This window comes from Lissotriton vulgaris, chromosome 7 (genome assembly GCF_964263255.1).
Source record: "Lissotriton vulgaris chromosome 7, aLisVul1.2, whole genome shotgun sequence".
In the NCBI taxonomy this organism is placed as follows: domain Eukaryota; kingdom Metazoa; phylum Chordata; class Amphibia; order Caudata; family Salamandridae; genus Lissotriton; species Lissotriton vulgaris.
The window spans coordinates 884998375-885015016 of NC_141695.1; the positions used below are offsets into that span (position 1 = coordinate 884998375).

General features: G+C 44.8%; 1 protein-coding gene across 4 annotated transcripts in view; it reads left to right on the forward strand.

Moving 5' to 3' along the window:
- Nucleotides 1-16153, forward strand: part of ANXA6 (annexin A6) — a 184281-nt gene extending 168128 nt beyond the window's left edge. For all 4 annotated transcript variants that reach the window (XM_086931283.1, XM_086931285.1, XM_086931282.1 and 1 more), the window contains 3 exons: nucleotides 8923-8981; nucleotides 14996-15118; nucleotides 15777-16153. In XM_086931283.1, the coding sequence (XP_086787409.1) occupies nucleotides 8923-8981; nucleotides 14996-15118; nucleotides 15777-15836 (242 nt within the window). In that variant the 3' untranslated portion in view covers nucleotides 15837-16153. The remainder of the gene's footprint in view (nucleotides 1-8922; nucleotides 8982-14995; nucleotides 15119-15776) is intronic.
- Nucleotides 16154-16642: the final 489 nt, after the last annotated feature.

Consider the following 16642-nt stretch of genomic DNA (forward strand, 5'->3'; position numbering starts at 1 on the left):
GCAATTATTATTATTATTATTTATTATAATTTTTTTTTTGTTGTTGACATTTCTAGAGCGCAACAAATACCCGCAGGTGTCTCGGCGCTGGGAAATACACTTACTTGTGAATGGGAGCAGAGAGGAGTGGTTGGGAATTATTGTTCAAACAGCCACGTCTTTAAAAGTTTACGGAACTGCAAAAGGGAAGGACTCAGCCTAATGTTTTGGGGAAGAGTATTCCACAATTTGGGAGCTGCCACTAAAAAGCGTCGATCGCCCCCAAGACACTTTTTTGGAACGTGGAATGACTAGTTGATTGAGGGTGTCAGAGCGAAGCAATCTGCTAGGTTTGTAAGGTTGAAGTTGATCTTTAAGAAAATGAGGTCCTTGATTATTAAGTGCCTTATAGACTATACATAAGGATTTGAAGTGTATTCTGTTCCGGATCGTCAGCCAATGGTATTCCTTTATGATTTTTGATATGGGCTCATATTTGGTTTTGCCGGAGAGCAGACGTGCTGCAGCATTCTGTATTGACTGTAATTTCCTTGTAACTCTGGCCTGGGTATTGAGAAATAAACCATTACAGTAGTCTAAGGTTGACAACACTAAGGAACTAGCCAGTGTTTTAATAGCTGACTCCGGGAGAAATGCATGCAATGCATGGAGCTTATGGCATTTCCTAAAATATCAGAGGGACGAACTGCCCATTGCTGCAGGCTGTGAGTGGCTGAGGCCTCTCTCTGCTTCCTTCGATTCCATCATTTCACCAGTCAACAACAAAAGCACACTGGGCATAATTGCACCACATGATTCGTCTATTTAATGGCACTGATATATTGAAGCCCAACTGGTGCCAAAAGCATGTTTTGGGGCTACAAAACCACTTTTCTAACTCACCAATTATGCTTTTGCCCTAAGAAATTGATTTTAGATTGTGTGTGTGTATGTAAATCTATAAGATCCGTAGGGAGAAGGCAGGAAGTGGATGTTATTAGGCTGAAATGCTCTCAGAGTTTCTGAACAAGCATAAACCTATACATTTGTGGGTAATCAGAAGCTAGTCCCTAACCCCTGACTACTCTACAAAAGGTTGAATATTCCCTCCGACAATGGGTAACAGTATATCCCATCCATTTTCACAAGGGGAAAGGAAAAGCCAAAAAAAATGGTATGAAGGTAGGAGAAGAAATATCTTCATGGGAAAAAAGAAACATTTCCCCACGGAGAGAAATAAAAGTTGCCCGCGCATTTCCACTTGCATCACTTATTTTTCTCATTAAAAAACTATTATGTGTGTCTATTTCAAGATGAGAAAATGGAATTCACACATTTAAGTTTGAAATCGTAGACTGTATCAGGTTCCTGGGCATTACCTGTAAATCTTTTGTGAATTCCAAAAAGTTGTAAATCTCTGCCCATGCGAAGTTGTAAAAGGGCTCATGAAGATTTCTGCCTTCTTTTTTTGTGAACCAGTCCCTCTAGGAATAACACATTTTTGAAATGTTTTATTTGTTCTCTCCAAGCATGAGAGCAGGGTCAGCCATCAATTGTCCTATTCTAGCTCTCAGCACATATTGATTCTTGTGTAGTTTCCCTCTATCCATTGGTAAGCCTCCTTTTTTCAGTCCCCAAACCTGGTAGAAATATCCCAAGTTAAAAAACAGACATCCAGGGAGCAAGCCCCTCACGCTGCATGCTTGCAAACTAGGACACTCTTTCCTGTTTCAATGTGTGAGACTAAGAATATCACTTCAGAGCATTCATCAAAGTCCTAGTGTTCTGATTTACTGACCTGTAGTGCCACCTCTGCAGTTTGTGAGTACAGCTCCTGAGTTAATTACAGTGCTATTCAAAAAGACATATGACGAGTAATATATTCCTTAGGCGAAGGCGATCAACAGTTTACCGTCAATCATGGGATGTGACTGTACCTAGAGCTGGACACACATCTACTCTACGTCACTAGCTTATGTCTTGCGTGAGTGATCCGCTCTTCCCGATTCAGCCAAATTGGGATTTCAAAAAATTAGGGAAAATTTCTCTCTCATCCGATATTGGAAACCACCTAAGAATGGGGAGTTACCAAAGGAATCTGGGGCCAGAGGTAAGACTGTTTTTTGCTGTAGCAAACGGGAAATCAGCCGGTTTGTGACAACAAAATAGGTCTGTCCTATTTACAAATCCTATTTTGCGAGTTGGTAACCTATTACCGACTCTCAAAATAGGATTTGCGTCTCGCTATTAGGAAGGGGCGTGCCAAGGGCGTCCCTTCCTAATAGCAACACCACTTCAATACAAGATTATTCTGCAGCTGCAATTTGGGGCGCAAAACACTCTCAGTTTACCACCCCTTTCCCTCTGTGCCTGGCATTTTAAATATATTTTAAGAGCAGGCAGTGGTTCCACGGATGATTGCCTACTCTTAAAAAATGAAACTGTAAACTTTCATTTTTTTTTAAATGCACCCCCTATTCATTAGACTGCATAACAAAAACCACTGCTTTATTTAACAAGCATTGAAAATGCAATAGGATTAAGTTAAAGCCATTTGCTTTGCTAATGGTATTGTATAGCAAAGAAATGGCTTTAACTTAATAAAAGGCGAGACCTATTGCATTTTTAATGCTTGTTCTGAAGATGGGAACAATAAGTAGTGGCAGGTGCTGAACAACAGAACCCCACACCAGCCCTCCCAACGCCACCATCCCACCCTCTCCGCTCACTCACAACCTGCCTCAATACTGGCCTGCCCTATCTTTTCCATCACTGGGGCAATTACCCAGCCCTGCCAATGCACCTCAACCCTGCCCTCAGCCCCTCACTCCCCCTACCCACAACCAACCTCATTGCCCCTCGCACCCAAAACTCTACCTCCGGACCTAACAAATGTAACTGCAGTTGTACTGGCCTCCAGCAGACCCTCCTATTTCAGCCCTGCCTAGTCAGAATCGGCCTTTCCCAGGATAGTGCCCTGGGGGAAAAGAAATTTGGCACCCACTCGGTTTGTGGATAAAATGAGTCCCTGACTGTCTACTGCAGAATTCTGACTGGCCTCTAAATCCAAACAACTCGGCACCTCGCCCAGCTCACATGAATCACTCATAGATTAGCTCCTCGCGGAGGACAAGAAATGTGGTGGGGTTGGAAGAGGGTGTTAAAAACAGAACTTTCACCACTGGAGCCAGGTGACAACATCTCTGCTGTCTGCATGACCTGCATGGAGACAGTTCCTTAAGCCACGAGGGAAGCTTGCTTTGTGGATGAGGTACATTTGTAGTGCTGTTGTCCGTCCAACAGCTAGCCTGTTGTGGTTGCAACTGATGTTTGCACTAGGTCTACCTCTGCTGGGCCTATCTGCACGTAAAGCAAGCTTACTCCACTTCCATCTGCCACACCTTTTCGGAGAGTGGGAAGCTTGCACCGCTGCTGGGTTTGCTGTACCTGTTCTTTGAGCGCTGGTGACGTTTGCTAAAATCTTCCGAGTTACGACTTTACAATAGTCCGAACTCTTAAGTTTGTCAATGGTTTTTTAAACAGTCATTAATTTACATTTGTTATAGGGAAGTGCCATATCTACTGATTCAAATGTTCAGACTACAAATCTACGTAACCCTAGTTAGTCAACACACCCAGTGCCTTCCGTGATAATCTTACAGAGCATTCCTGAATCACACAGTGCACTCTAGTGCGAACGTCGTGATTTTAAATGGTTTAAAACTTAACAATTGTATCTGATTGCCTAAATCTCCCAGTCATATATATATATATCAGTGCTGTCAGCCTTGTTGAGCTTCAAGGCACCTGCGGCCTCCCCCCCCCTAAAAACACAAGATGGCCATACTTGCTTGTTGCCTAGAGCCAAAAACAGCAACATCCTGCCCCAAATGCCAGCCTACTGAAAGAATATCGGGGGCGAAGGAAAGCATATATCGCCAGGAGCTTGTAGGCTCACATACAACTGCACGTGTGGCGTGAAAAGGGAGGAAACGGACGACGGAAGGTTTGCGGAGAACGCACAACTAAAATGGCAGACAAAGACTATGCGAAGCAGCACTCATAAGCACGTAACGCCAGCGACCAGCTGAGTGATCTGCACCGTAAAGTGAGAGGCTCCATAAACCGGAATGAAGAGGAACAAATAAGTAAGAAACAAACCTCAGAGGAAGCCCGTGACCTAGCGGTGCGGGTAAAGTCATTCAGCCGTACACATCACCCACGGCAACTGAAGAAAGAATCCCCAGAGACCGATCCGACCCTAGAAGCGGGCAGCTGCAAGAACGTGGACCGGGTGTGAAGGCAAAAAGACTGAGGAGCTACGTAGGCTCCGGGACAGCCCAGGATACCGCCAAGGGAGACCCCCTGGATCTCCGTGCTGGAGCTGCGAGGTAAGAGCCCAGCGGGAAGGGAAACACAGCTAAGGTGCACTAGGGTCTCTTCCGCAACCCTGGGCCACTGCAGGTAATCTTAAAGCACGGGGCTACCGGCCACCACGGAAACCGGGGGAAAATACAGGGCAATAAAAACGAACTGTGTATAATGCCACTGGTAAAAAAGCCACTGTCCCCTGGGAGCCACAGCGTGGGGAAAGGGCAGAGAGACCTGCGAAGTAGCGAGATAACACTGCGCACGAGAGGGAGGCAGCGTTTGAGCCTGGGAGGAGCCGTCCCACTTGGACGGCCTCAGCCTGACTTGCTGCTGACGCAAAAGGTGTATTATCTTCTATATCGGGCCATCTGTTTCGCCCCATAAAGAAGATAACAAACGTTTTACCACACATGTAAGTCAAGGAAGCCAGTCCAAGGCTTCAAAAGAGTACGTCACTATTACCTCTTTTCCAATGGCTGGCCACCGTTTAGCATGAATAGTTATGCCAGCCAATGGAAAAGAGGGGTGGGGCTTAACCTCACTAGTGAAATAACGCTGAAAACATAAAATCTCGCCAGCGAGACTGCCATGTGCACAGCCTACGCTAGCCGAGACCTAAAAAGCAGTCACCGACATGGTGGTCTGCTTACCCCAGCAGGCCCCCATCCCTGAGAGTGCTAGCCATTCCCAATGGGGTCGCAAGTTGCACCTGCCTCATGAATATCAATGAGGTAGGCAATTTGTGACCCTATTAGGAATAGCAGCCAATGTCTGAGACACTGTTGTAAATTTCAATTTGTGAGTCGCAAATTGCGAATCGCAAAATGACACAATTTGCGACTCGGGTCGTACATCTGGCCCCTGCTGTAGTAACACCAACTCCCATCGTAATTCTCCATTTCCGAAGTGCTGCACCGTGTCCCGCTCTGAAAACCATGGTTTTCCACTCCTTGGTACTAAACATATTGGTAATTTGGTATGAGACTACTGATGCAGTATTCCTTTCCCAAATGGAAAGAGGGCATACATGTTCAAAAAGCAATGAGATGACTTCACAATAGCTTAAAAATGTTTTTTAAAAAGAGTGAGAAGAAACAATTAAATGAAGGGAGAGTCTGGTTGTCCTAATGATATAATCTGAATCACTTTAATGTGTTCTTCATTGAGCCTCTTGATGTCAGGAATATGCAAGTTATGAAAATTTAAAACACATTCAAAACTCTAAAACCACCATGGCAGGTAGGCAGCTCACAAAGTATAGTATTTAATCCAAGAGTTTATTTAGATTGTGCTTGAGATGCTCATACAGTGTCAATTGCAAATATTTTGGTGCTACAAAGTCAGGATGAAGGTTAGATGTTGTTAAATCAAAAAGAGGGTGGGACAAAGGGAGCTACATAAAGGTCCAGTGACTCGTGCTCCAGAGAAGTACTCTTTAACCAATGAGAGTCACTGTTCCTATCAGAGAGAAGGAAAGACAGAAAGCTATTGTTGTTCTACTACTGTCTTTGTTGGGCACAGTGTGTCCTAGTTCTTGATGCTCTCACGCACCCTGAAGGATGCCATGCGGAGACGGCGTGAGGTCGGGTAGTTGTACAGGCCGCTTTTCCCACGAGGAACTTTCTTGAGGGACCCACAGCGGATTCTCATTGGAATACTACTTCCTTATCCTTCTAAGCGGGACTGGATTAATCACTATAGGCCACACATTTGATCTATCTATCACTACACGCCTTTCTGGTCCTGAAGAAGCACATGGAATCTCTTCCTGAGACCGTTAAATTTCGCGAAGCATGTCGAATTAAGAAACATACCCACCAGGGGTGTGTCAAAAACATAACTACAGAGGACCATTACATCCCACACAGAAGCACCTCCTTATTGGTTTGTACTAATGACAGAGAGACTCTTTTCCTTAATAAATTATCTAAGCACCCCTCCAGTCATTTTTCAACTTCACGATACCCTTACGGCTTTATATAAAAGATCTCCGAAAATGTGACACTTCGGGGGACCCGTATGGCAATGCAGTGCCGTCCCGACGAGGAGCAACAGCCCAATGATGAAGCATGACATCCTTCAGAGTGTGTGAGGGCAGAAGTGTGGCTCACTGGTTAGAGCAGGCAGACCCTGAAGCAGAGGTCAGACCCGGTACCAGGGTTCAATTCCCGACGCGGCAGGGTCTTGAGCTCAAATGTCCATGGACTCGATAATTCTTGCTTCGGTGCCTGACCTAATCATGGGTTCACACTCTGCAACTCTGGGCATTAAGCTTGCTTAATCTCCAGTACGGCCCCCCGCGACGGGATGCCTGGCTTTCACCTTGTTATGTTATGTTATTTTTATACTTCTATAGCGCACGGCCACTTCACGGAGTATCCCGGCGCTTTATCGAAGGAAACCCAACCGAAGAAGGGAGAACATAACACTGAAAGGACGTGCAGACACAGGAAGCAACATCAAATTAAGGGAAAAGCCATGTCTTAAGGGCCTTTCGGAAGGACAGAAGGCTAGAGGTCTGTCTCAAAGAAATTGGGAGGTCATTCCAAGCACGAGGAGCTAAGTAGCGAAAAGACCGTCCTCCTGCTCTAGCACGTTTGATAATGGGAACACTCATTTTTGATAGGGACGAAGATCTGAGAGATCTGGAGGGGTGATACCAGGACAATCGTTTGGAAATATATTTGGGGCCTATACCATGTAGGGCCTTAAAATTCGTGGTCAAAGTTTTAAACAGAATCCTTTTAGCTATAGGTAGCCAGTGTAGGGTTGAGAGAAGATCAGTGGCTCTGGCTTTTCTTGGGAGACCAAAGATGGCTCGGGCTGCAGAATTCTGGGCGATTTGTAGACGCCTAACCAGATATTTGGGAAGTCCTAGAAACAAAACATTCGCATAATCCAGCCTAGAGCCGACCAGTGCCTGGACAATGATTTTCCTGTGCTGGATGGAGACTAAAGGGAGAAATTTATGAAGCATCCGAAGGATACCGAAACATTTCCCAGTAAGAGATGAAATATGCGGTCCGAAAGATAACTCATTGTCAATCATAACTCCCAAATTTTTGGCCTTCAAAGATGAACTAGTGGGAGGAAACATATCCTGCGGCCACCAGGGTTTCCAATCAGGCTCAGAAGTACAACCAAAGAAGAGCAACTCCGACTTGTCGGAGTTGCACTTCAGTCCATGACGTACAAACCACTCAAAAACAGCTCTCAAACAGCCCCTAACCTGGGCATCGTCAAACAGGCCATCCTTGTTGCTTACAAAGGGGAGCTGGGTGTCGTCAGCATAGGTGACAATCCGGGCACCGAAAGACTCCGCCGTCACCGCCAGGGGGGCCATAAAGATGTTAAAAAGGAAGGGGCTCAGGATGGAACCTTGGGGAACCCCCACTTCTAGCGGTGACATCTCGGCGGAGTAGGGAGGCGCCCAGATTGTCTGTCGGCGGTGGGCTAAGAAGGATTTAAGCCAATTCCACACCGTTCCCCGCAGACCAAAGTCCCAGAGTCTGGAAAGAAGAAGTGCGTGGGGAACGGTGTCGAAAGCCGCCGACAGGTCTAGCATAATCAGTACAACTTTTCATCCAACATCCAACTCCTCCCTGATGGCATCTGTGACTTCAAGGAGCGCAGTCTCCGTGCTGAAATTTGCACAGAAGCCAGATTGAGTACTATGCAACAGACCCTTTTCCTCGATGAAATTAGAAATAGATCTGTGAACAAACCTCTCAGTCACTTTCGCCAGAGCAGGGAGTAGGGAAATGGGTCTGTAATTGGCGTGGACTGAAGGGGATGCCCTGTAGGGGCTATCTCACAGGGTAAAACCAGGACGGGTTCCCAAGGCAAGCGCGGAGATACCCCTTCGGGGGTCGATTCTGGCGCTATATAAGAATATAATAATAAGAACAGGACACACTGTCCCCAACAAACACAGTACTAGAACAACAACAGCTTTCTGTCTTTACTTATCTTTGATAGGAACAGGGAGTCTCGTTGGTTAAAGGTTAGATGTCGCTGCCATTATTACTGGAGACACAGGCATTGATTGTGACAATGCGATCCTCTCAAGCAACCGCTGATGACAAGACACATGCTTTCTGTGCTTAGGTTCCACAACTCATAAGCTGGAACATTTCTTTAAGGCGTTTTCGTGTGTTAGCATCTCTGAAGTGTGACAGTTGATGGTGTTCAGCACCAGGGCTGGTCTAGCAGTGATAGTCCAAATCTTTTTCTAGAGTGCATGGGCCTCACTGTGCTTGTGACCGACTCTGGTCTGGTCTGAGCCATAACCCCAGTGACATCATGCTGTTGTGAGTCTCCTTGTTTCCCAACAGGCTTCTTGGTCTCAAATCACTGATCGATACTTGATATCGCCTAGACATTATATACTGTGTTCAGATGCCTAGTAGGAAGTCTAGCAGTCATTATGCTACTTGTTTCCTTCTAGTTTACAGTCCACTTAAAAATGAGAACATCGAACCAGTCGTTTTGTTTGGAATAATAAAAATAATTCTGTCATTTTTTGCTGTATAATTTCTAATCTCTACATCTTCTGTTTCTTTCTGTCTAAAGTCAAAAGTGTTCAGAACAAGCCTGCGTTCTTCGCTGAGAGGCTCCGTAAGGCCATGAAGGTAATGAAGTACAGTACAAAGAAAGGTTTTTATGCATTTAGGGGTTGCATATTGGACTTATGGCTGTCAATTCACTAAAATGCCAGGGGTAGCGGAAATGATATCACATGCCCTTTAACCCCAAATGATGGAATAGGAAGTGATATTACAACAACTTTCACCTAGTGACAACATAGAAAATGTCATCATGTGACCTTTGGACTCTCATAACACTGTTCTTTTCGGCAGTAGCGGCCAGTATGGCTCGCTGGTAGTGGTGAGGGTGTGGGGGTTCACCCAGAGGAATGCGGGGGGGGTCATTCATCATTTTTTTTTCTTTAAACCCACCTTTCTGCCGGATCCTGCAACTTCTCTGCTCCTTCTCTCCTGCCTCCGACATGTACAGGAAGAAGGTAGCCAGGCTCCCTCCCCTAAGCCAATCACAATGATGCATGCAGCATTGATTAGACTGGTGCACCGTGACATGGCGCTCAGTCAGGGGCTAGAGGGATGGACATGTTCTCCATGTAGGCTGCAATGCATAGAGAAGGGCAAAGTGTGTATCACTGGTTTGGGCGGTCTGAGAGAGCCGACCAAACAGTCTTTGTGCACACAGGAGTGCGCAAACTACTCCAGGCCTGCTCAGAGCAGCCCTGCCCACCCGTCTGCCCGCAAAGCAAACAGAAAATGATAATAACTAAAAGTTATTACCATTTTATGTAATGTAATATAATGTATAGGCATTTATATAGCGCACTACTTACCCAGAGGGTCCCAAGGCGCTTCGACCGCTGCGAAACCCTTCCTGGCTTCCCTGAGAGATGGTCCCTTAATGGGTATCTCCAGGGTGAGACCAGGCATCCCCGGCGGTCTGGTGGGGCCATTAGTGAAGATGAGGCAAGCTAATGCCCAGAGTTGATGAGTGTGATCGCTGATCAGAGTGGGTACCGAGGCGAGAGAATTGTCGAGTCCGCTGACCCTGGTCCAGAAACCTGCCGCGCCGGGAATCGAACCCTGGTCCCGGGCCGTCCTCTGCTCTCGGGTCTGCCGCCTCTAACCAGTGAGCCACACTACTTCTGTTTTGGCTACTGGCTACTCGCACTGCAAGAAAGCAGTGGGGCGACGCTCTGAGCCGACCCTGCTTTTCGGTACAGAGGGGAATTTCTAGCCGGGCATTTCCTCTCTACAATCCCAGAGCATGCTCATTCTGGCTGGTGATCTCAAAATCCTATAGTTTAATTGAATTGTTTAACGCAGTCTCCCATCACATTAGTGCATGCTGGGACTTGAAGTCTTGATGTAGAATTATTCTAATTGAGCAAACACATCTGAGAATAGTGATCTGTAAATGAAAAGTCCAATAGTATCAAAGTTGTGTCTTTACAATATGCAGTCATAAACCTCCAGGTGAAGAAGTACATGTGTGGCCTAGGCTGACGAAGGGGAGGAGGCAGGATCCCCCTGTAAACAATAATCTACCTCGCAGTGTTTATGTTTGCATGTATTGTTTATTTACCCGTAGCTGGCTAGCATAATAGCGCTACTCCCTACACAGAGTGGTCTGAGAGTGTGTTAAAATACAAAGCAGGATTAAAAAAAAATACACTTTTATATGCAGCAAACTCAACCCGAATAATTGGAGAGGTTTACATGAGCACTAGTTACATTACATAAGGTCACATTAATTTTTTATTTTTGCAAGTCTGGTGCCTGGAGAAGCTCGAGCCAGCTGGTGACTTTTTAACATATACATCAGTCCTACAAGACATATACCACCTGTTTTAAAATGTTGCACACTAAAAACTTTTTTAAATAATGTAATTAAATGTGGGTAGCCTTTCCCTGAGAAAAATGGCCTCAGGACAGGTTGGATCGAAGTGCTCGTTAAATATCATGATGTCACAGTTGCTTCTACTACGAACATGTTATTTGAGGGAAATGGGTTAGTGATCTTCCATCAGCACTTGGAGGCTGTGACAGCTGCTTGAAGGACATTTCACCAGAGATTCTCACTGCAGAATAGAAGATGTATTCCACTATGTGTTTAACTGTTGCTTGATTCACTAGTTATAGGATGCCACTCAGACTGACATAAATTAGGCAAAGAGATATCGCTCATAAGCATATTAAAAGAATGGAAATGCCAAATACGTTCCATGAAAACATGGCAACTATGCATTCTATTCTGTAAATTCTATAAATGATTAGCAATTGCCCCATCATAACGATAAAGTTATTCATGCTAAAATACAGGAGGCGCATGTCATCTGTTGTTTTACGTAAGTGCTATCAAAGCAGTGAGCAGCTGCGGCCTAACCACTGTCCCAGCAATAAGGCCTAGTTTTGTGCATATTAGACTTGCGATGCAGACCGGGGCTGGGTGAAGGGACACTGCAGGGCCAGGCAGGGATGCGCGCCACGTCGCCACGTCACCTCCATGCTCGGTGCCCCACTGCTAAAGGCAATTGCACTGCAGGACAAGACAGGGCCCAGGGGATCTCAGTGTAGTGATTGGACACTGGATTGAAACTGCTCCACCAGCCGATGGGTCCCCACCCAGCCAAGCCCATATGCACATGCGCACATGTGCATGCTGCTACTACTGTACGCCACTGTATAAATACTGTGTCACATCGCACGTGCATGCTGCTTCTAGCGCACGCCTCTGCACAATCACAATGCCATCTTGATTATTTTAAGCCTGGAAGGATAAGACGCCATCACAGTGCACTATATTTTAATTATAACATGTGCCCTGACAAATGTAAACAAACCCCAGTCATGATAAACAGAGCTAGGCATCACAAGCAGAGTGCTACGGTTGCAACAGGTTGCTTGAGGGTCAAAGTTGCGATCCCAGGCGACCCACAATTGACATCCATGAATGGACTTGCACTTAAATATATTTCTGGCTGGTCTATTTAGACCTGGCTAGACAATACAGCTTCCAGCTAGACATATTGTTACCAATTCTTCAAAATATACAGAGGGTGGGCTTTGATTCCACCCTGGGGAGTATTACCCTCTCACCTAATGCTTTTATTCTATTCCACCTTCCAGGAAGGGCTTTCATTGGACTGCATGAGTAATGTTTTACATCTGAAAAATACATTAATTAGTTGCATTGTTTGTCACAGTCAGTTCTTTATCTCCTATATGCATTTTATATAGAAAACAATCCTTTTTAACACCTTTCCCCCGTACTGACAAAGGCAATAGGGCAGACTTCGACAAAAAAACAGCATTTATGAATACAATGCATGTGAGCAAGATTTGTTAATGCCTGTATTTAAGGGCATTAGCATATTAAAGCCAGACCTCTGAGCTGTGCAACTGCTTGTTTTAAAATGGCCAGTGACATAGCTTGGCTTGGTGAGGTGGATCTAGTTTCAGTACATTGGGGGCCAATTACTTTTGGAGTAAATTTAGGTTTCAATACGCATTGTGCAGGACAAGAGCACTCTTCACATTCAGGTCGAGCCTGGGCAGCGCATGCACTGTTCTGCGAGGCATGCCGTATTCAGTTAGGGATTTGAAGCTCCGCCCACTCCCCGCCCATATTTTTCATTGGCTTGTGTCATTGTCCTTTGTAAATGCTGGCTTCTGATTCCTTAATCGCCTTTTTAGTCCCTCCTTGGTACCGCCTTGTCTTCATTGAAACCTCCCATGAGGACTGGTCCTTTTACATCTTTTGCTACATGATATGTTTTATTTTGTCTGTAAGCACTATTTTCTTTAATGGGTTTTGCCCTAATGCAGGCAGCCTGGACAATTGCGGCTGCTTCTTTGCAATGCCATAGGTCTCACATTTAGGAGAGTTTGAGCTATTGGCATTGTATGTGCCAATAGCCTAAACTCTCGCAAATGTGAGACCTATTGCATTACAAAAAATCTTTTTTTGTCAAAGCCCTCATGCCGCACTTTTAATTGCATGAAGGCCGCGCCCCTTTCTTTAGAAGAGCTGGGTCTAAGGAAAGGTGCATGGCCGCTATTAAAGTGAAACCGCAGCATGGGGGCTTTTACAACAACAAAAAACATTTGTTTGACAAACAGATGCTTTTTTTTGTAAAAGCCCACATGCCGTTTTTTCACTTTATAGCGGCCGCGCACCTTTTGCAAAACATAGCTTTTTTAAAGAAAGGGGCGCAGATTTTATGCACATGATAGTCCAGCATGGGCGCTTTGACAATAACATAAAGCATTTACAATGCAATAGGTCTCACATTTGTGAGAGTTTAAGCTATTGGTATTTACAATGTCAGTAGCTGACAATCTCGTAAATGCAAGACCTATTGCATTGAAAATGCTTGTTTAATCTTTTTAACATTTTTATGCTCTGTCTCAAGCATCTTAGTGGGACCCATAAGTGGGCTTGTAACTGTTACATATGTCTTCTTATCCTATTGTTGGACCAGTGGAACCTGTAAAATCCCAGAGGAGGGAACTTAGGTGCCACAAGAGATTTGGTGCTTGAAGGACAGTCTGTTAGGTACAAAATAATAAGGTGAATTACAGGTTTATAGACTTCCTGATAATAGTGCGATCATTACGGGACGAAAATGTGGAGGAGGAGTATGCATAATGGCCCATGGTACCCTTGCTACGCCGTTGCTCTTGCCCTTACCTTTGCACCTCAAGATATAATAGGAGACTGCTAAACTGTGAAGGGAGGGGCAAGGGATCACATTAATGCTGTCACTGGAGGTAAAGCGGTTTGTGATGTCACTGCTAGCCATGCATTTTGGTGAACAAATGTCTATGGGCCATACGTATCATTCCAAATTGCGATGGCAATTGGGCTCAGTGGTATGTATGAAAGAAAAACTGCCTCGCAAAATTTGCGATTCCCTATTTTGCGATTGCATTTAAGGAATTGCAAATTGCTATTCCTTAAATGCAATGTAAGAAGCACAGAAAAAGTGCAATTAAGGAGTCGCAAATTAACACCAACTTCAAGTTGGTGGTAATTTGCGATTTCTCTGAAAAATTCACTTTTTTGCATTTTTCAAAGTGCTACGAGGCGCACATACATGCCCTCAGGGCATGTATGTGTGCCACTGGTGCACACATGCACATTTCAAGGGTGCAACAGTGTGTCCTTTTGACACCCTGGCACCATTGAAATTGCATTTCCAATTTGCGATTCTCTTTGAGAATCGCAAATTGAGAATGTCTTCCCATTCATTCCTATAGGCCTTTAGGCCCATAGGAAAGAATGGGGAGATATTCCTTAATTGCGAATCGCAGTTTGCAATTCATATTTAAGGAATATGTAGGATTCCCAAAGAAATTTGCAAATTCTACATACATAGCGTTTTGCGATTCTCAAATAGCGATTCGCAAAAAATCGAAATTTGAGAATCGCAAAACCAGAGTTTGATACTTATGGCCCTATGTGTTGAACAACCCCACTCTTCAGCCATGTCTACAGTTCAACCAAGACATCCCGACTTCCCTTCAGAGTAGGACCTGCCCCGTTGACCTCAGATGCAGCCCTGTTTTGGTGGTCAAAAGCATTAGAGAATTATTTCTCAACTCTGCCCTGGCAGTGGTCCTCCTGCCAACCCCTTTTTATTTGGGGTGGCTCTCAAACCCCCTTTGCAAACAACTCACTGATTGTTTAATGTATTTAGATAGAAAAGTGTATTTTTTGTATTTTGTAAGTTGCACCCATCCTCTGCAAGAACCTTTGCCCAGCATTTCTGCCTTAGAATTTACCCCAGAATACGCTATCTGGAGCCAAATTTTCCAGCTGTCCTTTGATCCCAAGGAGACAATTGGACAGTGACAATAAACCATAATGTTGTATGTTGTGGCAAGATACGAGAAACATTTCCTATTGTTTAAAAGAAGAGATTCTTCTGTCAGGGCCCGCTATGGATGAGTCTCAGAGATGATGCTCTAATGGGCAACAAGGCAATGATGAATGAGAGCTCAAAAGAGCCAATGGCTGTCTTACACAGAGACGTATGTCAATGGCTGGACTTAGAGACCAACACCACTCAATATTTACTGAAATGTCCATTCCTTGACAGGGAGCAGGAACAGATGAGAAGACCCTCACCCGGATTCTGATTTCCAGAAGTGAAGTTGACTTACTAAACATCAGGCAGGAGTTCAAGGAGGCGTACGAGAAGTCTCTCCATCACTGCATCGAGGTGAGTTGGAGCACTAGTGGGATTACACGTAAGTAAATAGAAATAAGGTCTCAAAGAGCAGGGGTGGGAAGGAAACACACCGTCTAACCGAGATGAGCAAGGATGAAGAGGGAAGATGCTGACTTTAAAGAAGGGAGGGACTACATCAAAATGTAAGATGCACACCTACTGATGGCCACATCAGATCTTGTACTGTAGAAAACCTCCTAGTTACCCACATAGGCTTTTAATCCGTATAGCTAAAGAGATTCCTTCAAAATCCAATTAGGGAGCTCTGTTGTTTTCCGTTAGTACTGGTAGAGTCCAACTACCAGCAGCTCACTGGAAACAACAGTTTTTAATGCAAGGAGTACTGGCCAGCAACCCTTGCTTACCCATTTTTAAATCCATCTACCAGTTGAAGCAGACACCGCGCTTGAATCCTGAGCAAAACAGAAACTGAGAGAATGGATCGCTAGTGTGTGTAGCTGGGAGGCTGAAGTCCAACTGAAGCAGGACAATTTATATCACACCTCCACTGTTTCCAAGCCAGACGAGGGGAATAAGAGTATAGCCTTCCAAGATTAGCTCAGCTCCAGACTCACAGAGCAGAAGGAATGCCGACATGTACTGAAACAACTATCATTCTTTCTGTCCCATTCCCATTTGTCCTCCACAGAGCGAGACGTCTGGAGATTACCGCAAGGCACTACTGGCCCTCTGTGGTGGAGATGACTAGGTGAACGTCAGCAGTGAGATCGCCACAACACTACCAAATCCAGATCCAGTGTTTACATGTTGCTTAAATTTGTTTGGAGAAGACAGGTGGTTTACTTGAAAGGAGAAGCACTCTTCTGAAGTATGAAGAACCAAAGAGCCAAGCCAGAGAAAGTGATGGGGTGGATGGTTATGGCCTGTAGCTGCTGTAATGTTTGTGTTCGTCTGTTCCAGTGTTTAGGGCGTCTGATCTTAACACACTATGTAGTCTGTTGAGGAAGCCCTTTGTAAATAATGTGTTGAAGAACCCAATTAAACTCCTCACTATTCTGCTGGAAATAGCCTCTTGTCTGTAAATTGATCATGTTCTGCAGTCCTTATGCCAAAGATGGGATTCATGTGAGCTGATGTTTAGACCAGGCATTAAACCCCAACACTGCAGCATAAGCTTCCTGCTCACACAAATATATGGTACACAACTGATTTTAGAAGTACGACCTTCTCCTACACACACAATAGGTGCACACACACACACACACACACATATATATACACACACACATACACATATTCACTGAAAAAAACAAAGGTTATTGGGCATTTCACTCTTACAAACCCATTGAAATTCAGCAGTTATTTTTACCTGAGCTAACTATAACTTGTGCCCCTGCTATGCACTGTTTTATGACCTCACATATTACATCACTCATGACATGGCCAATGGCGTGGGTGTGTGAGTGGTTTTGTGGGGTGTGAGTGAGTTTCCTTATAGGTCTGTCAGTTGCAGTCTACTAAGGTTGACGGGGCGGGCCAAACAGGGGATGTCTC